The sequence below is a fragment of the Engraulis encrasicolus genome, chromosome 18 (genome assembly GCF_034702125.1).
Source record: "Engraulis encrasicolus isolate BLACKSEA-1 chromosome 18, IST_EnEncr_1.0, whole genome shotgun sequence".
Taxonomy (NCBI): domain Eukaryota; kingdom Metazoa; phylum Chordata; class Actinopteri; order Clupeiformes; family Engraulidae; genus Engraulis; species Engraulis encrasicolus.
The window spans coordinates 18,809,427-18,832,744 of NC_085874.1; the positions used below are offsets into that span (position 1 = coordinate 18,809,427).

At 43.9% G+C, this 23,318-nt stretch overlaps 1 protein-coding gene across 6 annotated transcripts in view; it reads left to right on the forward strand.

The window, feature by feature from the left end:
- myo6a (myosin VIa) overlaps positions 1 to 23,318 on the forward strand; it is a 183,459-nt gene that overhangs the window by 22,985 nt on the left and 137,156 nt on the right. For all 6 annotated transcript variants that reach the window (XM_063223196.1, XM_063223198.1, XM_063223199.1 and 3 more), the window contains exons 2-5: positions 4,701 to 4,835; positions 17,727 to 17,796; positions 18,325 to 18,398; positions 20,735 to 20,864. In XM_063223196.1, the coding sequence (XP_063079266.1) occupies positions 4,719 to 4,835; positions 17,727 to 17,796; positions 18,325 to 18,398; positions 20,735 to 20,864 (391 nt within the window). In that variant the 5' untranslated portion in view covers positions 4,701 to 4,718. The remainder of the gene's footprint in view (positions 1 to 4,700; positions 4,836 to 17,726; positions 17,797 to 18,324; positions 18,399 to 20,734; positions 20,865 to 23,318) is intronic.

Genomic DNA, 23,318 nt, shown 5'->3' on the forward strand with positions numbered 1-23,318 from the left:
CATAACATAATAACAATAATGGCAGTAAGGTTCAGCGATGTAATAGATCAGTGGTTCCCAACCTTTTTCTCCAGGGACCCATATTTTTACCATTGTAAGCTTTGGTGACCCAGCGCCCGCTTGAGAGGGCGTCGCGTGATACGCTCTGTTTCCTGCGAAACTCATTTTAGTTATCATTTTGTTCCTCAATTCGTCTTTGTTCAAAAATAGAATAAATGTTTAATGTAGCACTCAAATTATGTTGCTTCTATGCAATTGTCATTTATTCAACATGGGCTACATATGGTAAATGAAACCCCTTAAAATCAAGAGGGCTTCGCGACCCCCCATGGATCTTTGGTGACCCATAGGTTGGGTCGCGACCCATAGGTTGGGAACCACTGTAATAGATTATTGTAACACACTGTTCTTAAATAATAGGAAGGTCCTTATTTTTGTTCTATTTTGTTAGACGTTGATTATTCAGTTTATTTAAATACTTATTTTTTGTTGTGCTTGTGCTATACTTTTCCTGCCAACCTGCCTTGGCCTCCCTAGCACTTCCTGTGGCCCCCTAGCGGTCCCCGGGCCCCACTTTGAAAACCACTAGCTTTTTGCTCTACTGATTTTATCATTGCATATGTTACTTTCTTTACTGATCTGGTCTGATCAGCCCCGGCCAGGTGACCTGGACGAGGGTGTCTGTCATCTGCTTCAAATTAAACCATTAATATAAATTTCGGATTGTGACAATATCGCCCAGCACACAGTTGTTGCAGGTACCTGTTCACCTCAGCCACTAGTAACAAATAGGATTGTGATCCATGTTTGATGTATTAAATGGACTGCATTTATATGCGCTTTTCCACTCCTTCGAGCACTCAAAGCACTTTACATTGTATGCCTCACATTCACCCATTCACACTCACATTCACACACCGGTGGCCGTGGCTGCCACACAGGGTACCACCCTGCCACCAGGAGCAACTTGGGGTTAAGTATCTTGCTCAAGGACACAACGATGGAGTCAGGCGGGGCTCGAACCTGCAACCTTTGGGTTGCCGAACGGCTCCTCTACCAACTGAGCGACCACCGCCCTACTGAGCTACCACCGCCCTATTACATTACATCACATTACATTACACTTAGCTGGCTTTTTTATCCAAAGTGACTTACAGATGGGGTATTGGTTACAGTCCCTGGAGCAATGTAGGATAAGGTACCTTGCTCAAGGGCATTTCAGCCATGGATGGCAGAGTAGGGAGAGGTAAGACTTGGGTTTGAACCCTGCAACCCAGGGATTTATAAGCCAGGCTACGCCCCTCTAGTGACGCAACACCTTCGGTGTTGCTTCTAGTTAGGCCTGGAGCAATACAAATATCGTTTCTGAGCTCCGGAGAAATCGGGAACTCCACCCACGTTGTCGGGAAGCAATCAACTTTGAGCAGCTCCAACGGCCCTTTGTAGAGGCGTGTTCAAGGCAGTGAGATGGTTAAAAGGAGACGTTCTGTTAGGACTAAGAAAATGTTTGGTTTAAACATCGGCACAGCCTTTTCTTGCCTTGACCAGTAGCAAACTGAAAGGGGCTGGTTAACTAGGCTGTTTGGGAAACTTAATTTGTTATCTTCTTGGTCAGACAAAACATCTCGGTACGGGATTTGAAAGTCGATGTTAATCAGGCAAGTGATTTGCAGTCAATCTCGCTAACCATTAGGCCACAGCTGCCCTCATGTAGCTTGATGTATTATTTATTTTGTAGTTGAAGGTAGGGCTGTCACATTATTCAATAAAATATATCGTACAATAAGTTTTTACAAGTATGATAACTTTTTTGCCACAATAAGTTATCGCATGCTTCTTTGTTTTCCTCGTCACTCTCTCTTAGACTGAATATGGATCGGCACATTTCACTCAGCGCAATGATGCTTAAACGTTGATGTAACTTACTTTTAATTTTCAGACTGTCTACCTTGTCAATCTCTCTATCTACCCCTCTATCTAGCATCCCCTGCTGCGATGCTTTCAAAATTAGAAAGGGTGCATTCGCATTTTTATCCCATTGTCATTATATTTTTTGAAAATGACCGAGAAGACAATATTATCGTTTATCGCAATAATTTCTTGGCCAATTTATCGTCCAACATTTGTTATCGTGACATCCCTAGTTGAAGGGGAGCAATGGGAGACTTACTGAGGACACCATCCTATTAGAAAATGTAGCCAGACATCAAGGTCACTTAGGCAAAATGTATGTCCTTAATAAAACGGTCTGACATTTTTTTCCCCCCACAAAATGAATGAGCTCACTACATCCTTGAATAGGAGCCCTTCTAAGCTCGAAGAAATTAAGTGGAGAAGGAGAGAGGAGAGGGGGCAGAAGTCATTAAATCACCTTCACTTAGATCATGTCGGCTAAGTACATGTAAACATTTACAAAAGGCTTGGCTGTCCTTAGACTGACTTCAGAGTGCTTTTGGCAAGGTATCAATGGCCAGTCTCGATTTAACCACGAGGAAGTTCTGCCTAATGTCATCGTGCAAAAACATATCTCCTCCCATTTGTCCGCCTCTTATCCAGCTTTGTTTGTTTGACTGGACTTATCTTGTCGTTCCGAGTCCCGCATGGCTCCTTGAAGTTATTTTGATGAGCAAAGAGAGAGAAAAAAAGAGAGAGAGAGAGAGAAAGAGAGCTCCCCATGGCTCTCCCAGTTGCCTGGGGGAGGTAGAGAGAAGCCATTGTGTTTGCGTAGAAAGCGATTCCCCAAAGCATGACCTGAATAATTGATAATTGGGAGCTGAAAGTCGTCGCCCTTGAACTTCGGGAGTCGTTATCTGGGAACCGGCCAAAGTTTGAGAACGTTTTTTTTTCTCTCTTTTTTTGTCATTGTTGATGTCTCATGGGGGTGGGCGAGAGCTGCTACTACAGTGGCCTGTGAAGGACACACTTTCTGGCGTTTGTTTGTTAGCGAGCCTGTGGGCACACAGAGGGGAATGTCTGCCTGGCTGTGGCCAGCAGTAAGCATACTGGGCAGTCAGTCAGCGGCGAGCATTTTATTTTTTTTACCCCAGAGCCCTGGTAACAGTTTCTGGGGCTGCAGAATGTAGACGAATGAGAACAGCACAGCGGAAGACAAGAGAGCCAAAAAAGAACAGGCCCAGGGCTTTTCAGTCTGAAGCAAAACTGAAGTGCAATTTTTTTGTTTGCACACAGGAAAAGCATCGTGATTTGCCCTCGGGCCTCACTTCCTGTGTCCTTACTGTGTTGATGTTGATTTCTGATTTTAATCATATTGCTGGTGCTTGTCAGAACGTAGGATTGTTTTCGCCTGTCTGGTGTGTGTGTGTGTGTTTTGTGAAGTGTTTAAACAAAGTCGGAACACTTCTTCACAGGCAGCGTGCGTGCGTGCGTGCGTGCGTGTGTTGAAGCGCACAGTACAGTATGTTTGTGTCAGTTCAGAACTAAGGTGTGTGTCTGTGTGCTTAGAATAAATGTTCAGTGGACCATGGAGCAAGGAAGGGGGCAAGGAGATTGTGTGTGTGCACCAATGTATGTGTGTGTGTACGATACGTACACACACACATAAGGGGTCAAAGGGGTCAGTTGTCCCGGGCCCAGGGAGAGAAAGGGCCCAAAATTTGCTCCTCATTACATTGTGTGTATTAGAGTGGGGGCCCTTTCAAATGACTTGATCTCGAGTCCTGCAAAAGCTGTCAGCAGCCCTGCTAACAGGGTCAGTCAGCCGCCCGGTCCCTCCCTGGGCTCCCCGGCTCCATAATTGGAGGCCTCACTAGATCATTAGTCTGTGGGGATTTGCTCTGCCTGCTTACTGATTACTTGCAGAGATGAAAGCGTGTTTACTTCTATACATCGTCGCGCATACACTTCGTCACTGATGTTTTGCTCTCGACAACCCTAGAGCTGAGACGGAGTACGATGGTTGGTCAACAGTTAAATATTGTTTAGTTTTAAGAACTATGCCAAACAGCTTTCAGAGCCAAGGAGTTGGGACTTTTTTTGCATGATAAATATGGTAACTCTTTGGTTTGAGAAAGTAACCTAGCCTGACAACTTTACAGAGGTTAGGTATTGATCTGTGGAATGTTTTGAGCAATTGTCAAGAAGTCACTTCTTTCTGCACCCAGAATGAAAGTTCCTTGACCTGTGGCCTTGTGACCTTGACCTTGCTTAACCTTGACCTTTAAACACACTTAGTAATCCCATCCCTGCGTTTGTTCATTTATTTGTTTGTTTATTTGTTTAGTCTGTAAAAAAGAGAAAAGTCAGTTTCGACCAGGATTTTGGCTCCCATTATTTATTTTTTTAAATATTACATTACATTGCACTTGTTATTATTTTCAGGTTAGGTGCCTTGCTCAAGGGCACTTCAGCCATGGATGGAGATGTAGGGAGAGGTCAGGGGGGATTTGAACCTGCAACCCCTAGATTGAAAGACCAACTCTCTAACCACGGTTACTTTTCGGGTGAAAACCCTTCTTCAGATCTCAGCCGTTTTGCCCAAAACGTCACAGAAAAAAAGTGCAATAAAATCCAGTTTGAAGCAGACATTTCTCTTTTAATCTGGTTTTATTTGTTTGTCTTGCTCCCAGGTCAGACATTTGGATGTGCGACCTTTAACCTAGGCCTACCATATTACTTCATTATTTGTTTAATTCTGCCATCATCTGTATATTAATCCCTGTGTGCTCTGCGTCTCTCCCCAGAGTCTGTAGTGCTGTGCCATGGAGGATGGGAAGCCGGTGTGGGCTCCCCACCCGTTGGAGGGGTTCCAACTGGGCTCCATCGTGGACATCGGGGCAGACAGCCTGACCATCGAGCCCCTGAAGCAGAAGGGAAAGGTGAGCGGCCACGCCGACCTTGCTCTAATCCTATTGGCCCCTTAAGCACAGATACAACACACACACACACACACACACACACACACACAGCAACATGCTCTACAACCAACCCAACGAGCTAACTAGCAGTGGCAGGTTCTTAGAGCTGATCTCGTTCATCTTATCCTCTCTCTCTCTCTCTCTCTCTCTCTCTCTCTCTCTCTCTCTCTCTCTCTCTCCCTCTCTCTCTCTCCCTCTCTCTCTCTCCCTCTCTTTCTGTCTATGGGCATCTGTTGAGGTGTAAGAGGTCCTCCGTGTCAGGCATGCTTAAGCTGCCTAGAGCTCATAGTAGCTCACGCCTGAGCTCGGTTCATACTAGTGTCAAAGGGTTAGGTAGACTGAGGATGAGTGGCCAGAGAGAATGCCTTCCGTATTTGGAGCTTCACCGGGAAATGTTGTGAGCCAAAGGAGTGCCCAATGATCGAGGGTTTTCCCCTAAGAATCTTATCAAGTGATCCCGTTTCCTCCTTTGTTATGGAAAAGATCACCAATACTGGCCGAGCCACTAATACTGCCAAGTTAGGCAGATCAAATATCTGACTCATTGGTGTACACTGGGTTAGTACGCCGGTGACCCGGGCTCGATTCCCGCCCGTGTCATTTGCAGATCCCAGTCTCTCTCCCCATTCGTTTCCTGTCTCTCCTCCACTATCCTGTCAAAAATAAAGGCAAAAGCCCTTAAAAAAATAATATATATATACGGATATGCTGTACATCTATAAACACATGTATATAGGACAATGATGTTGGACCACACTACTGTGGTGCTTTTCTTGGATTGCAGCCCGTTAAACGTTACTGAGCCATTGAAACGATTTTAGATCAATTATTTCAAGTTGGACAATAGAGTATTTATTAGTGTTTTAAAAGCAAATGTTGGAATGGCCTCCCATATACTGTATGTGACACTGAAAGGGGGTTAGCCAACTGCTCGTCACTGTCGGCCTGCTGGTGGATGACGGATGTGTCTCATGTGGCCTGCTCACGGGGGGTACTCGAGGGGGCACAATGGGCCAGTCTGTTCCCTGCTGCCCCGTTTGTGCCAGTACCCTGTGGACACACACACACACACACACACACACACACACACACACACACACACACACACACACACACACACACACACACACACAAACACACACACAGTGTGGTTTGCCAACTGAGCGAGCTAGCCCAGCCATGGTGGGCATCAATGAAGGAGTGTGACACCTCTCCGTCCCCCCCGCCCTCTCTCTCTCTCTCTCTCTCTCTCTCTCTCTCTCTCTCTCTCTCTCTCTCTCCGCACACTGACTGGCACAATGCTGGACTGTCTGCGTGCATATCACTTGGCCCAGGCCCGCTGCTATCGCCTAGCCTGCCGTCACCCTCGACTGTGGTGGACCAGACGTTTTCCAAGACTCTGGCTGCTTCCCAATAGGCATACATGTACGTCATCTTCCTGTTGGGGAAGAGGGATGGGGTAGTACAGTAGTAACATGTGGATTTACACTCTATTGGGCCTGATGTCAACCTATCACTTTGTTAATGCAGCATTGCATACTCTTAACTTGATGTTTAAAGTTTGACATCATTGCTTTCAGCCCTCCCATGATCACATGATCCAAATCTCCCTCTGTGTGTAGGGCTGCATAATTTATCGAAGATAGTGATATAATCGTGAGATCGAAATCTTTATTTCGATCGATATTTAATCGTGGCAATAGTGACCTAACTTCGAGGCCGTCCTTGAAGCCAGAACATACTGACAGGCTGGCTTTTCCGGCCAGAAATCTGTTCACCTAAGTTCCATGCTATTGCTTTTTACATTATTATTACAATTCATTTTATTTTGCTCATCCCGTGTATAAGTCATTCTTGGTTATATTTCATTTTGTTATAATTAAAATGTTATAATATAAAAAACACTAATCGTGATTTAATAATCGTGATTATGATTTTGACCCAAATAATCATGATTATGATTTTTTCCATAATCGTGCAGCCATATTTGTCTGCATATTGAAAACAAACAGGCAAACAAATTGTGGTCAAAGTTAAGCTTAAGATTGAGCAGACATGCCTATTACAGTCTTGTGGTCAAATACTGTGCTGTGCGTGCTAGCATGGCCTCTTGACTCTGCCGCTGCCCTCAGAAGCACCAGAGACCCTCATTTCACCCCCATAGTCTGTTAGTTGAAAACTAATCACTGACCGTTAAGAAGCTTGTGAAGATTTTTTACAGAGTGCTTCTCTTCACTACAAATCTAACACTCACTCACTCACTCACTCACTCATAAACCAAAACTTCCCTGTGCCCTGGCTGCACTGACCTCTCCATCAGTGTTGGGCAAGTTACTCAAAAGCTGGAATGACATGTTACTGTTACTGTAACCCCTAAAACAACAATATTACTGTATTTAAAATGTAAGGCAATACAGTCCTTCACCTCTCATCCTGGAGGTGTTTTGGGAGCATGCAGACTAAAATGGCAGGTTCAGGTATAGCTTCTTTCTGACCCACCACACTCCACACACATTAAAATCCTACACTTATTTATGTCCTCTTGTGTAAATTGCTTCTGCCAAGTCAAATTTAATGTCATTACGTCCTATATACAGTGAGGAGAATAAGTATTTGATCCCTTGCTGATTTTGTTGGTTTGCCCACTAATAAAGACATGATCATTCTATAATATTAACTAGAAATGCACCCAGAGAGTGCAAACCTCCGCCAAGGAAGCTGAATTTGGTTGTAATATTTGTGACATGTCGTGGTGTAATCCATGCATGCCTAAGCTATTTATAGGCTAGGCGTACAGTGTTCAGAGAAGTGAACATTCAATTTTAACCAAATGATGTGTCTCTTTTATTAGCTAAGGCTTCACCTGGTTAGCTTTGGTAGAGTAGAGTAGAGTAGAGTAGAGTAGAGTAACATGTATTACGCCTAATCCCGAAGGAAATGTAGGCCTAGGTGTCTAGTAGCATACAAAAATAAATAAATAGATTATTTCACATTAAACATTCAGATATAAAAAAGATGTTAAAAAAAAGTCTCTCATATTAGTTCACCTGCCATTGTGTGATTGGCAAATGTGATTGGTCATGCCATAGGCTAGGCCCTAATTTGGAAAATAGGCCTATTGTATCCCATCGCTATACTGTAGCCTGGTGTCATTGTTCATTAATTGTGTTGTTATAAACATTTTGATGATTGGAAGCATTATGGCTTTCATCACATAATTGTTTTGCCACAATATTTAGCGCAGCTATTAATATCAATCCATAATATAGCCTAGAGTGAATGATATGACTACGGGGGCACCTTGGCCTTTGAGAACGATTTGGTATCACTGTCAAACACAAGCTTTGATTAACCTTAAATGTAGTGAACTGCATACCGTTCCCTCATTGGCGCTGTCTGTTCATCATTGGTTGCCAACACTGTTCACCGTTATTAGGCTATTTTTCCCTCCCTCCGTGGGCTACAAACTTCAACAGGCGAGAGAAAGCTGATTTGGTTGACATGGAAAACACTCGGAGAACAATTAACTCCGCGAAAGTTGTGACGATATGCATGCCTTAGCCTACATATTTACATTATGTTTGGGTGCTATTTATTGACTATACGCACCTATGGCTTCAGCCATGCAGGCACAGCAAATCCGCGCGCAGTGCATTCTGTTTGGCTTTGAGGAGACTGTCGCCACACAACTTCATTTAACCTTTCATGTAGAGAACTGGGTACCTTTCCCTCCTTGGCGCTGTCTGTTGACTGTTAAACACTGTTTGCCGTTGTTAACTCCAACCTTCGTAAACTTCAGGGAAACAGTCGGAGAGCAATTCACTCCGCGAACGCTGATTTGTTTGACAGGGCAAACACTCGGATAACAATAAACTCTGCGACGTGTGCCATATTGTCGGCATGATATCGGCTATTATATAGGCCTATCATTTGGTGTGCTATTGGCTACGCAGCCATGTAGGCACAGCACATCCGCGCGTAATACATTCTGGCTGTGTGGTCACTGTCCATCAATCCACCTCACAGGCGCGCCCTGTCATTGCTCAATTCACCTCGGCCACCTTGTGGCAGGCCACGAAATAGCAGCGAACGAACAGAGCGACGGGGGGACAGACGGACAGACATGATAACACAGAAATCGGGCGATCACATAACCTCCTGGCGGAGGTAATGATAAAATGTATTCTAATATAGAGAGACAGAATATCAAAAAGAAAATCCAGAAAATAACTTTGAAGAATATATTTTAATTGATTTGTATTCCATTGAGGAAAATAAGTATTTGACCCATCTAGTCAAAGAAGACAAAATACTTGGTGGCAAAGCCCTTGTTTTCTCATACAGAGGTCAGATGTTTCTTTCAGTTAATGACAATGTTTGTGGATATATTAGAAAGGATTTTTGTCCACTTTTCTTTGCAGATCATCTCTAAATCACTTAAGTTGTATGACTGTAGCTTGCCAAATGGGAGCTTCTGTTCCCTTCACAGGATTATTATAGGGTTAATGTTTGGAAACTGTCTAGGCCACTTCATGACCTTAATGTGCTTGTACTTGAGCTACTCCTTCGTTGCTTGGGCTGTATGTTATGGATTATTATCATATTGGGAGGCCAATCCATGACCCACCTTCAGTCTAGTGGTGGTGGGAAAGAGGTTGGCATGCAGCATTGTACGTTTACATGTCTCCCTCCATCCATTTCTTGACAATGAGAAGTTGTCCTGTGTCTTGGCCAGACAAACAACCTCAAAACATAATGCTATCACTTTCATTGATGATGTTGGAGAAGGTGTTGTTCTTGGGATCATAGGCAGCATTTTTCTTCCTCCAAACACATCGAGTTGTGTTAATGCCAAACAGTTTGATTTTGGTCTCATCTGATTCCAGCACCTCCCAATCATATCCAAATCCAGTTTGATGTTCATTGGCAAACCTCAGGTGAGCCTGAACAGGTTCCTTCTGAAGCCGGGGTACCATACATGCACTGCAGGATTTTAATCCGCTGTGGCATCAAGTGTTTCCAATAGTTTTCTTAGTGATTAAGGTCCCAGCTGCCTGGAGATCATTTCCTAGCTCCTCCCATACAGTTTTAAGGTGCTTTATCTCCTTTTTTCTGGTTATTAAATTCCCACAAGGTCAAATCTTGTATGGAACCAGAGGCAGGCCTAAGATTGATGATTGATGATCATTTTGTATGTCCTAAAATTGGGAAGAAATGCAGCAACAGTTTGCTCTTTAATATCCAGGAGCCCATTTCAGCCTTGTTGAGTTCTAAAATCTTGTCCCTGACATCCTTTGACAGCTATTTGGTCTGTCCCATGTTGGCGAGTTTAGTTTGATTGATTGACTGATTCTATGGACTGATTCTGCAGATTCAATGTGTCTTTTGTGCAGGTTACTATTAACACATTGAAAACCGGCGGTGCTCACGGAATTATGTCGTAGAATACCAGCGTTCTAAGCCCTTTTTTGACGTTTTTTGTAGACTCACAGCGTATTATGTGATAGGGCCACTGAAATATGTTATGACTCGTTTGAAAGTGGCGACGCTGCCCTCTTAGTAGGTGAAAACTGTGTGTCTCTACGAGCATTTATTGCCGAGTAAACCCACGCTAAACCGAAGCGGGTATCCATGGAATTCAGCTACAATCAGAGATATTGAGGTTTTTGTGAAGGGTTCGCTTCCTCAGAATGTGACGAGTTTGAAAGGGGACGAGTTGGTTTTAATCACAATTTGGTGCAAGGTTAGCTCTGACACGCATCTTCCTGCTCGTCAAGACACACCTCCTGCTCTATACCACTACGACACCGGCAATCAATGCCCTTCGAAATCCACGTTTTTCACACAGACTGAACACAAACTCTTTGCACACATGCAGAAGGTCGGACATTTGCTAAAATAGTTCCCGATGACTCCCGAAATAATAGCCCAACATTGACAACAAATCCCAATGATATGATGCTTAGATGTAGCCCATCCGATCCATATGTAGCCATCTATGCTAGCTTCTGGCTTTTCACATACAGGAAGACAGTTCAACATGGGGGTGAATAATCAAATAAACGTATCTGGTTGGCGATCAAACTTCCAAATCGGAGCGCATTACTCCAATTACAATTCGGGTGCCATTTTGATCCAATGATCTGGTAAAGGTCTAGGTAGCAAGCCCAGAAAGTTTAAGATACTCCTGGCACGGTATACAATGGTCTCTGTGTTTACCTATTGTGTGAAGTCAGACACAATACACGCTACCGATCGTACTAGGGAAACAACAACATAGCACGATTCACGAATACGGCAGCACACCTCCTGTTCTGTCACACTACGACACCGGCAATCGATGCCCTTTGAAATCCCCGTTTTTCACGTGGACTGAACACAAACTCTTTGCACACATGCAGAGGGTGAGACATTTGGTAAAATAGCTCCCGATGACTCCCGAAATAATAGCCCAACATTGACAACAAATCCAAATGATATGATGCTTATATGTAGCCTAGCCCATCCGATCCATATGATATGTAGCCATGCTAGCTTCTGGCTTCTCACATACAGGAAGACACAGAAACTTATCTTTTTGGCGATCAAACGTCCAAATCGGAGCGCATTACTCCAATCACATCTCGGGTGCCATTTGGATCCAAGGATCTGGTAAAGGTCTAGCAAGTCCAGAAAGTTCAAGATACTCCAGGCACGATATACAATGGTGTTTACCTATTGCGTGAAGTCAGAGACAACACATGCTACAGTGACCGTACTAGGGAAATCAATGCAGGCAGCGCGATAGGCGACATGGGTTGGCATCCAGACATCTTGGTAAGTTAAATTAAAATATCCAAATCATAACACTCAAACATCATAACAATCAAACAACTTTTGACTGCAAATGTTGTCATTTATGTCCATCACAGAGCTACCAAAATCACATATATTGTCCATTGAAGGGTGTAGATTCAAAATATGATATTTAAATGCAAAAACGTATTTTTACCTTTTGGTATACAACGCATGGGCGTGAAAAACGCATTATTACGTCGTCGGTACTCAATGTGTTAACAGGTGTGTTCAATTCAGATAACAAGTTGATTGGAAGTGCCATTTGATCTGCGGGATCAGAACTTTTAATGGTTGGCAGGGGATCAAATACTTAATTCCCTCAATTAAATATAAATCAGTTATTATATATTCTTTAGAGTTAATTTCTGGATTTTCTTTTTGATATTCTGTCTCTCCATATTAGAATACATATTATCATTAACATTAAAGACTGATCATGTCTTTATTAGTGGGCAAACCAACAACATCAGCAAGGGATCAAATACTTATTCTCCTCACTGTATAATGGCTTGTTAAAGGGACACTGTGTGAGATTTTTAGTCGTTTATTTCCAGAATTCATGCTGCCCATTCACTAATGTTACCTTTTTCATGAATACTTACCACCAGCATCAAATTCTAAGTATTCATTATGACTGGAAAAATTGCACTTTTCATACATGAAAAGGGGGATCTTCTCCACGGTCCGCCATTTTGAATTTCCAAAAATAGCCATTTTTAGCTGCAAAAATGACTGTACTTGGACCATACTAGAAAATATTTGTTTAATACTTAGTAAACTTTCATGTAAATATCAAATTTGGCAATAGGCAACCCAATTTCAATAAGCAGCATAGTTGCAGTACCTTTTTTGACCATTTCCTGCACAGTGTCCCTTTAATTTAGGGTTAGTGGCCATGCCAAAGCTCTGTCTGTCTCAAGTAGGCCAGTTTAGGGAATCAAAATAAATTGTGCACAATAAGTTTTTTGCCATTGCTGATGCACGGTATATTGTGTACATTCCCAAGTAATCTTCAGTATTTTTTTTTACGGTTTTCTTGTAATTAAATGCAGCTTTACGTTTCCATAATATTTCACCTCCCGCCCCTGGATGTCCCTTTCACCCTTTTCTCACAGTAATGGGAATTGTAATAATGTAATCATGTGCCCTCAAGCCATATCCTCATCAACAACACCAACTCATGCGTCTTTTTCTTCCTGCCAATTGATGGGCCTGTGCGTAGGTAGGCTATGCCCATTTAGTTGTGTGGGAGTAGTTTGAAAATGTTACTTTGGACCTTTCCCTTTTGTCATTTTTTTTCTGGCATGTCGTGGTGGGCTGCGCTGGCACCAGAGTGTCTGGCACCAGTGTGCCTGCCATGCTCATTCTGGACCCTCTCCCTGTCAGTGCTGGAAAACACATTCCATGTCCACCTGGAAATATGCACTGGTGTGTTAAAATTCCATCACGGTTTCCAAACACCCAGTCCTGATTCAGAGCTTGTGTGCTTGTACATTAAGGCACAAATGGTTTCATTTTTTTTTTTTAGCTTAACTGTAGTAAGGCAAAAGCAAGTGCTCCTCTATAATGGCATTTGAGGACATTCAGGAAAAAGGTTACTTGCCTGAAATGTATTGCAAGATCTTTATTAAACAGAAGGCATTTTTTTGTCAGCAATTCGGAATAGCTTTTGACCATGTGTTTACTCACTGTCAGTCAGTCTCACTACCAGATGTTAAGGCACTTAATACCGACGCTACACTTTTTGAAAAAATAAATAAATCTACAGACCTAATATTATCAATAGGCAACTTGTCACTATTACTGAGTCACAGCATCAGCAGCCTCTCACATTGTTGCCTGGCAACATGGCTCAAAATGTTTTCACAGATATCACCTTGAGACGCCCAAGCAGTTAGCTGTCGTTTCTGATGACTGAAGGGAGACAGATCCTTTCTGGAAAAAAAAAAACCCAAAGCATTAAAACATTTAGCAATGAAAGACGCATAACCTCCTAAAGTTGAACAGTAGCTTCAGATAAGGAATCCAATGTCAGTAATGGTCGGTGCTTCTTGAAGGTCAACATGTTTTTATTCCATTACAGCTATACTTTTAGTTCCATATCATCTCTGTCAGCGCTTCCTTCTTTTGGCAGATCTTCAGAGGTCACAGATATACGTAGCACTGTGAAATATACGATTGCACTGTGGTCACCAGTGATCTGATTTGAAAACATGACTTCAGCCTTATGCTGCCTGTCATGCTGCGTGTAGCACAGTAGCTACCCAGGATTAATGGAGCATGTGGTAAAAAAAGTTACTGCTCATGCTGAATGCGGCAATACATCATCAAAGTCCTCCAGGGGTACCGTAGCACCACCGGCCAGTCACCTGGCATCCGCGTGGGAACATGCTCTGGAGTTCTAGAACTCTCCACACAGCTCCCTTCCGTGACCTCTGACCCCCCAGTGTCTCCCTGGAGGCAGTGGAGGAGAGAAGCGTACAGTCAGAGAGAGTAGAGAGAGAGAGGTTCCATTGGCCCATTGTTTCCGGTTCTATTATTGCAAGGGGGAGGGGGGGGAAATCCCCCTTTAGGCAGACCTAGGCAGACCTAAGGACTGTTCTATTCCATGCTAGGAGCATTATGACGCGCTCCTTTAGGCAGACCGGAACCTGGTCATGTTAGGTGCCCATAGCAACCTATTATGTTGGAATATACTCATGAACGGCCATCCGGGTACTTTGCTCTTAAATTTGCGTTACGCCCCTTTATGGGTGAAAACAAACCGAATGTCTCATTGACTTACATGCTACATCGGCTAACCTAAATGAACAGATTCCATGCTTCAGCCACGGCTGTTTGGCTATATTATTTGAACAGCCGGCAACACAACACGTTTTCGGCATGTTGCGCGTGAACAACGCTTGTCTACAGGTCCGTATCTTTCGTTTATTGAACGCCAACATTACCAATTGACTTGTATGGGTTGTTTTCCCCCATAAATGGGCGTAACGCACATGGAAAACGTCACGCCGTTCATGAGTATCTCTGGTACAGTGCTCCTCTGTGGCTGCAGCAGGATATACTATAGAGTCAGCCAGTAGAGCCACAGGGTCTTATCTGACCTACATCCACAGAGGTCACACAGCCAACAAAATACACGCTCACACTCCTGTTCTCTGTTCCTTTCTTTCTCTCTTTTTTTTGCTCTTTCATTCTTTTTCCAGCTTTCTTCCTTTTCCTATTCCATCTTTCTCTTGAAATCTCTCTCTCCCTCTCTCCCTCTCTCCCTCTCTCTCTCTCTCTCTCTCTCTCTCTCTCTCTCTCTCTCTCTCTCTCTCGCGCTTTCTTTGTCTTTCTTTCTTTCTTTCTTTCTTTCTTTCTTTCTTTCTTTCTTTCTTTCTTTCTTTCTTTCTTTCGCCATCTCTCCCTACTCAGTGTTCCAGTTGATGGCCCAAACTGGAGGCTCTTGTACAGAATGCTTGGGGCTGAGGCCGTTATTGGGAAAAGGGAGATGGGAGTGCGGTTGGCAAAACACTGAACTGTAACAAGGTTGCATGTAACAGATGTTTGTGATTAGGGGAGCAGTGAGCAACACCACATTATCTGTGGGACGTGTTTATAAGCAGGGGGACCGCTAGGGGGTTCTTAACCTTGCGGTCGACTTGTTGTCACACAGGCTCAGCCAGCATAATTTCTGTGTATTGATTTGAAATACTATACGACACAGGGCTACTGGTTGTTATGACGGGAGCAGATGTATATTATTGATGTGCTCAGTCACAAGAGGGAGAGAAAAGGGAGGAAAGAGAGGGGGAGGAAAGAGGGAAAGATTGAGGTATTGGGGGCGGGGGTTTCCGTATACTTAAAAAAAACTCGTAACCTCCTCTGCTTTCCTGTGCGTTGGATGTTTGAGACGTTGCTGTCTTTAATGTGCGGTAGTTTGGAGGAGGCCTAAGTTAGATGGTCCGAGTAGTACAGAATCCTCCATAACTGTAACGCTTCAAATTAGGGCCATGTGACACAGGCTTTCAAGTAGCCGCCTCTCAGGTTCCCTCTGGCCAAAAAGGAGAGAGAGAGAGAGAGAGAGAGAGAGAGAGAGAGAGAGAGAGAGAGAGAGAGAGAGAGAGAGAGAGAGAGAGAGAGAGAGAGAGAGAGAGAGAGAGAGAGAGAGAGAGAGAGAGAGAGAGAGAGAGAGAGAGAGAGAGAGAGAGAGAGAGAGAGAGAGAGAGAGAGAGAGAGAGAGAGAGAGAGAGAGAGAGAGAGAGAGAATATACACTGTACATGTGGATTGAAGAGACCGTTAGACAGAAGAAGAGAAAGAAGGTTGAAATGATGGAGAGGAAGATTGAGGTGTAAACATGCAAAAAGAGACAGAGGATGGCAGGGAGCTTGGCAGAGAGAAAGATTCAAGGGGAAAGGCATATTATTACTTTTCTTCACAAGAATGCTGACAGGCAGGCAGCACTGGGCTATGTGGAATGGCTGCCAGTGCCATGCTAAACACACATGCACACAGAGAGAGAGAGAGAGAGAGAGAGAGCATGTCAGCCACCCACAATTCCTGCTGTGACCAAATCACAAAGTACAACCATGTCAAAGTATCTTCAAATATCCTCCTCCTCTTCCTCTTCTTCTCTTTGTCGCAATGTTTCTCTCTCTCTCTCTCTCTCTCTCTCTCTCTCTCTCTCTCTCTCTCTCCCTCTCTCTCTGTCTGCCTCTCTCTCTCTCTGTCTGCCTCTCTCTCGTGTCTGCCTCTCTCTCTCTCTGCCTCTGCCTCTCTCTCTCTCTCTCTCTCTCTCTCTGCCTCTCTGCCTCTCTCTCTCTCTCTCTCTCTCTCTCTCTCTCTCTCTCTCTCTCTCTCTCTCTCTCTCTCTCTCTCTGTGGGTGGTGTTGGATCACTTTTCTGCTGCTGGACAGCTGATGGACTAGGTGAATAATGCATATAGCACAGTTCCACCACCTCTCGTTGGGGAGGTGTGGAGGAGAGAGGAGGGGAGAGGAGAGGGAGGGAGGGAAGCCCAAGTTCAAGGCCCAGCCTCGGAGTAGCACCCAGCTGCTTCAGCCTCTTGGGCAACTGACCGACAGAGTTGTTGTACTTTGAAAAACAGACTTCATTTAACTAGTAGCGTGTGCGTGTAGCGCGCACACAAAGACGAACACACACACACACGCACACACGCACACACGCACGCACGCACGCGCGCACACACACACACACGCACACACACACACACGCACACACGCGCACACACGCACACACACACAGGCACACAGGCACACTGGAAACACACACTTGCACGCCAAACAACATTCTCATAGACACACACACACCTCTGGTGTCCGCTGTGTGTAGAATTATTCATGTGGAGAGATGTTGAATAGATTTGAACCCCCCTTCCTTCACCCTCACGCCCAAACCCCCAGCACCCCCAGGGACCTCTTTCACTGAGCTGAAGCATAATTGGCCACTAGGGTCTCTACTTATAATACAGCAACCCACGAGAGATGGCCTTTAAAAACACTGCACGTGTGACACTTTTAAATTGTTTTTATTGGTGATGTGTGTCCTTTCTCTCACTGTTGAGTTCAGTGAATCTTGGGAGCAATAATTTGTGTACTTTTTTTTGTAAACACAAGATCAAGCTTGTTTTTAGGTTTTATATTTAAATGTGAGTTTTAATGTGTCTCTCTCAATGACTCTGCACTATGTGGTGCCATTCCATTTTTTTTGTTTGTTTCTTGACTTTAGATTGGAAATGCACACCTTTTGAGATGCACACAGTGATCCAAGGGTGCATTTAATATAGAAAAAGTGCCAGGACACACTCAGAACTTCAATAAGCTATGCTTTAGTTCACTAATGTTTTGGCCTAAGAGGCTTTTATTGTACAGAACTAAAATGATCACGTTTCATACTTAATGGCCAGTTCTGACTGTACCATGACACGTCTTCTTGATTTCTCAGTATGTTGAACAAAATATATGTGGTTAGCTGAATGTTAACAAGTGTTTTCATGCTTTTGTATGTTCCAGACCTTTCTGGCTCCAGTTAACCAGGTGTTCCCAGCCGAGGATGACCCCAACAAGCATGTGGAGGACAACTGTGAGTCTTGTCACGCCATGAATACATGCATGAATACAAACTCTATTCTGCAACTGGAAACATGTGTCCACATTTTATTTTCATTATTTTCAGGGCTGTAGCGATATCGTATCGAACCGAGAAATCGTGATACACAAGAGTCATGGTACTGTATCGTGATACAAGGAGGCAGTATCGTGATATGCCCTTTCAAATTTGTGTTACCCATCAGGCCAGAAAACAACCACATGATATGAAGTGATAGTACTTCCAAGCTTCAAATCATCATCATTATTATTATATTTCAACGTTTTAAAACTATTCGTAGCCTCCACCTATTCTACATATAGTCTATCATAGTTTTTATTCATAATTTTATTCTATGTTAGAAAATGTGAAATCGTGGGCTGTATCGAACCGTAGGTCAAAAATCGTGATACGAACCAAAATGCGAGTTGAGTGTATTGTTACAGCCCTAATTGTTTGATTATTTCATCCAAATGTAATTCCATTTTTAAAATATATTCTCTTCATGTATTTTTTCTCCAGGTTCTCTGATGTACTTGAATGAAGCCACACTCCTGAATAATGTCCGTGTTCGCTACAGTAAAGACAAAATCTATGTAAGTCGCTGAGCTATCTCTAATGCATCCATATTGGGCACTGAGTCCCAAATGGTGTCAATTTCAGTCTTATATGATTTCCTTTAGCCACTGCACTTATACTGAATTAATGAAAATGCTGATAACTTGTGTTTATTATGGCTAGTCAGCAAATGGTTTGGTCAAGTATACAGTGTGGTTTTGAGGTCTAAAACTGGAATTAATGCCTCCAATACCGTTATAGTTGTGCATTTTGGTGCCACATTGCCTGTATCGTAAATATAACAACCAAAGAAGCCGTCTGGATGGTGGAAGTTGAAACGTCCTCGAGCTCTGAATAAGAAGTCCAGCTGCTTACGACTTTATGTGACTACCTTTAAATGTGTGTTCTACAGGCTTGTACGAAATTCCGAATTGAATGAATTTCAATTCAAAGTAATGCCTTAATACGAACACTGGGTGGCGTCATTACCTTGAATTTCTTTGAATTTAATACACCACCCATTGAAAGTACATAGAACACCACCACCTAGTGTCCGTATAATGCAATTACTTTGAATGAAAATTCTTTCAATTCAGAATTTCGTACAAGCCTGGTGTTCTATCCTTCCCCAAGATCACAGATAAGGGCTAGGGCGAACATAAAGCAGGGTTTCCTAGTAGCTCATCTGCACTATTATATCTGGTTTCCTAGTAGCTCATCTGCACTATTATATCTGGTTTTGCTTATCTATTTATTTATTTGCTGCTTGCACATCCTCCCATGCTTTATCCACGCTATGGGGTTAACTGGGACTGACCACTGTTGATGGATGACATCTGTTTTTGTCCAATGTCTTGTCTGTGTTATGGGGGAATGTGTTGCTTGGGGTAAATGTGCTTGGTAATCTGACTGTATTGTGTTTGTTTTCATGTCTTACGCACCTCTCACTAGAAGAAATTTCCCCCATGGGGGACAATAAAGCTACTACTACTACTACTATTAAGATGAGGGCTTTTATTTTAGCTCCAGTCAGGTTCACACCAGGATAATCAGACGTTGTCTCTACTCTGCATATGCACCATCTCCCTCCCACCCGCTTGTCATCCTCAAGCCTCTTCCATCTCTTTCCTTTTCCCCTCTCTCCCCCCCCACCCACTCTCTCCTTCTCTTCCTCTCACTCCTCCCTTGTGCCTTCTTCCTCTCTTTGTTTCTACTGTCTGTTTTGCCCCCACTCCTCCATGTACTGGGCTGTGAAGGCACCACCATTGTCTGGGTGGGGTGTCGCACTTCCAATACCTCCAGGGTCCCTCCCCTTATCGACTGCTGGGGGGCGGGCTTGCCTCCTTGCTGCTTTCCATCACCATTTTTCAGCTCACCGTCTGACCCCCCATCCCCACCCATCCTTTTTGTCTTGCCCAACCCCCCTAAACTCCTCCCATCCCACCTCCCTCTCTAACGTGACGCCATGGATCGACCCCAGGGTCACTACTCTATCCTGTCCACCCACACACCTACACACAAGCCCTCATACCAACACACACACACACACACACACACACGCACACACACGCACACACACACACACACACACACACACACACACACACACACACACACACACACACACACACACACACACACACACACGCACACACGCACACACACACACGCACACTGGTTTGGTCTGGTCTTAATTAGGGCTTTTGAGGTGATGACACAGGCCCCAGCCCCCCTCATCTGCTTGCTGTGTCCCATGGGATCAGCTTGCCAGCTGGTGTGCAGGATGTATCTGCAGGGGAATCCTAAAGTGGCCCCAAGACTGCCCCCTGCTGTTATCAGACAGCAACTGAGACTTCATCCATGTCTCTCCAGAGGGGATGGCAGTAGAACGATTTCCTTCTCTAAAGAGTTTAGTGGGAAGCAACTGGACTTGTCGAAGCTTGAAAGTTGTGTCGTTCCTCATCCAAGGAGCTTCATCATTCTGGCTGATGTAGAAGGGAACAGGAACCGTTCTAGTTCTAGAAGTGGTGAACTCGACAACACCTGGTCTTGTTCATCGCCCCTTTTGTTGTGATCATTGATTGTATTTTATAAAATGGGGATGGAAGCAAATAACAAAATCAGAATCAACTCTATGGACCAATTACACTTGAAAGTACAAGAAAAAAAATCAATAAATAATTCTTAATTCATAATTTAGGTTTTCACATAGAAATTGCCATTATGTGACACCTTAAACAGTGGTGATGACAAAAGATCTTGAATACATTTAATTGAACAAAGGACTACATCATAGTATTTTGATTGATCAAACTCTAAACGTCATAGTAGTGCATCGATATCTAATTGTCTCACTCCATCTCCCCTCACTCAGACGTATGTGGCTAACATCCTGATAGCGGTGAACCCGTACGTGGACATCCCCAAGCTGTACGCACCAGAGACCATCAAGCAGTACCGGGGCCGCTCACTGGGCACTCTCCCTCCTCATGTCTACGCCATTGGTGAGTAGAGAGACGCAGGCAGAGACGGTGAGAGAGAGACACGGAGTGAGAGAGAGACACGGAGTGAGAGAGACAGAGCGAGTGAGAGAGACAGAGCGAGTGAGAGAGACAGAGCGAGTGAGAGACAGACAGAGAGAGAGAGAGAGAGAGAGAGAGAGAGAGACAGAGCGAGTGAGAGACAGACAGAGAGAGAGAGAGAGAGAGAGAGAGAGAGAGAGACAGAAGGTGAGTTCAGGCTGAATGAGAACCGTGCTGTTTCCGTTCCCGCATCCAATCAAGAACCGGCCAGCGTTTTCACGCCACAGATCTTAGCATTTGCAAACTGGAAAGTTGGTTCACATTGCAAACCGAAAAAAAAAAAAAAATTCTCCTCAAACCGTGATGACAACGTGGTAAGAACACGGGTGGTTCGCAGGTAAGGACTTAATTTCTAAGCGTAACTGGTATGGGCACGGGCACAGGCCCTGTTCTGGTCGACCTGAAAACAGTAAGAGCGAGGGGCACACACAGTGAGACAGAGAGTGATATGTACAGAGTGAGACAGAGTGACGGGGGTATACAGTGAAGACCACAGAGTGAGACAGAGGGAGGGGCAGAGAGAGAGTGAGACAGAGAGTGGGGGGCACAGAATGAGAGACACAGAGAGAGAGAGGCAGATAGAGAGAGGCTCATCTCTGTTTGGTGGGGAGCAAAGGTGTGAAAAGACCAAGTAAATTCATGGTGTAAGTACAACACTGGCTCATGATACTACAGTAGCTGTTACACCTGCTACACCATTGCTGTTGGCCCATTGTAGAATGACTGTAGAATAACATTGTGACAACCAACCCCATAGGGTGTGACAACCAACCAACCCTGCGCTGGGGTTGGTTGTCACATTTGCGCAAGGTGTCTTTGACAGCAAATCTTTTGAAGAGGTTTCTATGGGATCTATGGCTATCTTGGAGATGTAGGCCTACAGAAATGGTTTTCTTGCAATGAACTGTTTCTCCTGACATTAGATTTAAGTAAAACATGTGAGTGACAACTAACCCCAGTCTCCCCTTACTCATGAAAAAAAAAATGATTAGAAATTATGAAAGTCCTAGTCTCGGGCATGAAAATCCTCACCTTTCAGCGAGGTTGAGTTCGCACTTGACTTCCACTGTGACGTCAGTCAGGTAGGCTAAACATTGATGTCAAATATACCAATTATGACTAGCGTAATTGGCTTGGCCGTGGGACAATGGTTTGCACTCTCTACCCCGAATCAGCTGATCGCGGGTTCGAATCCCGCAATGCTAAACGCCACTGAGTCCTTGACTGCAGACAGGGCTAGGTAGCATAAAGTAGCATAAACGGTCAGGTCAGATCAATGAGCTGTAGTCACCGGCGCAGTCCGCCCCAAACTGCTAAATGAACGAGAGTGGTCAGCAGCCTTTTTATTTTTTTCCCTTTTGAGTCATTACTACTCAACATGGTCAACGTCTACTGTTAAAGTTTTCACATTATGAAAGCACAGTCCAGCTAAAATAGTAGCCTAGAATGCAGACTATGCAAAGCTTGTGGAAGCTGTCCTTGTAGTCACGCTAGTGACTCTCTCTGCCCTTGTGAAAAAGTATTTCTTCTCAAAAAAGCTATGTAATGATTGGTTAGTTCTACACTGCACATGTTCCTGGAGCGTTTTTTCCGGTTTGTTTTTTCGGCTTGAAATGTCCATGCAAGCGTACTGTAGAATATTTTGGTTTCCGTCGGTTCGCTGTAGGCTATATGTGCATTATGTTGTTTAGCTGCTTACAAGCTGTACAAATGGACATCTGATTTTCGTGCGAGGGAATCCAACCACGATTTTTCCGGGTAATAAACCAGGTGAAGAAGCGGGTCCGTGTACGGCATGTACTTAGGCTAGTTCTAGCCTACGCGAGGCATCCAACGTGCATCTAATACTGTAAACACTGCTGCTCTTCGTTCTGCGCACTAGAGAGAGTGTGTGAGAGAAGACTAGGTCAGTCAACCTAGCATTGTAGACGGGACAAATTGCAAAATCGTTCTACGTTTTTGTAGGTATATTATGTCTAATCTACCGATGTATATTTAGTGGAACACAATTTTTCAAGGTCAAAGTTGGAGCTTTCCTTTTCGTTTTCCCATAGGGAGACAGTAGCCTATAAGAGATGGGGTAGGCTATAGGGTTAAAGAATTCAGGCTCTTGAAATTTGAGGGTTTTTTTATTTTATTTGTTTTATTTTATTTGTATTAAAGAGGCCATGCCACTCTAATTACATTGCCATGTCCACCTTTTTTTCATAATCCTTGGTGTTCTCTGACCTGGTATGCAATATTATTTTAGCTGGAAAGTTATTTGATGGTGTATTTCAAAGCATTTAATTGCGCCCAAAAACACCTCTCAGGAGAACTAAGCGGTTTGTCCAGAGTGTCTATAATGTTTATGAGCTTTGCACTGATTGGCTCAGC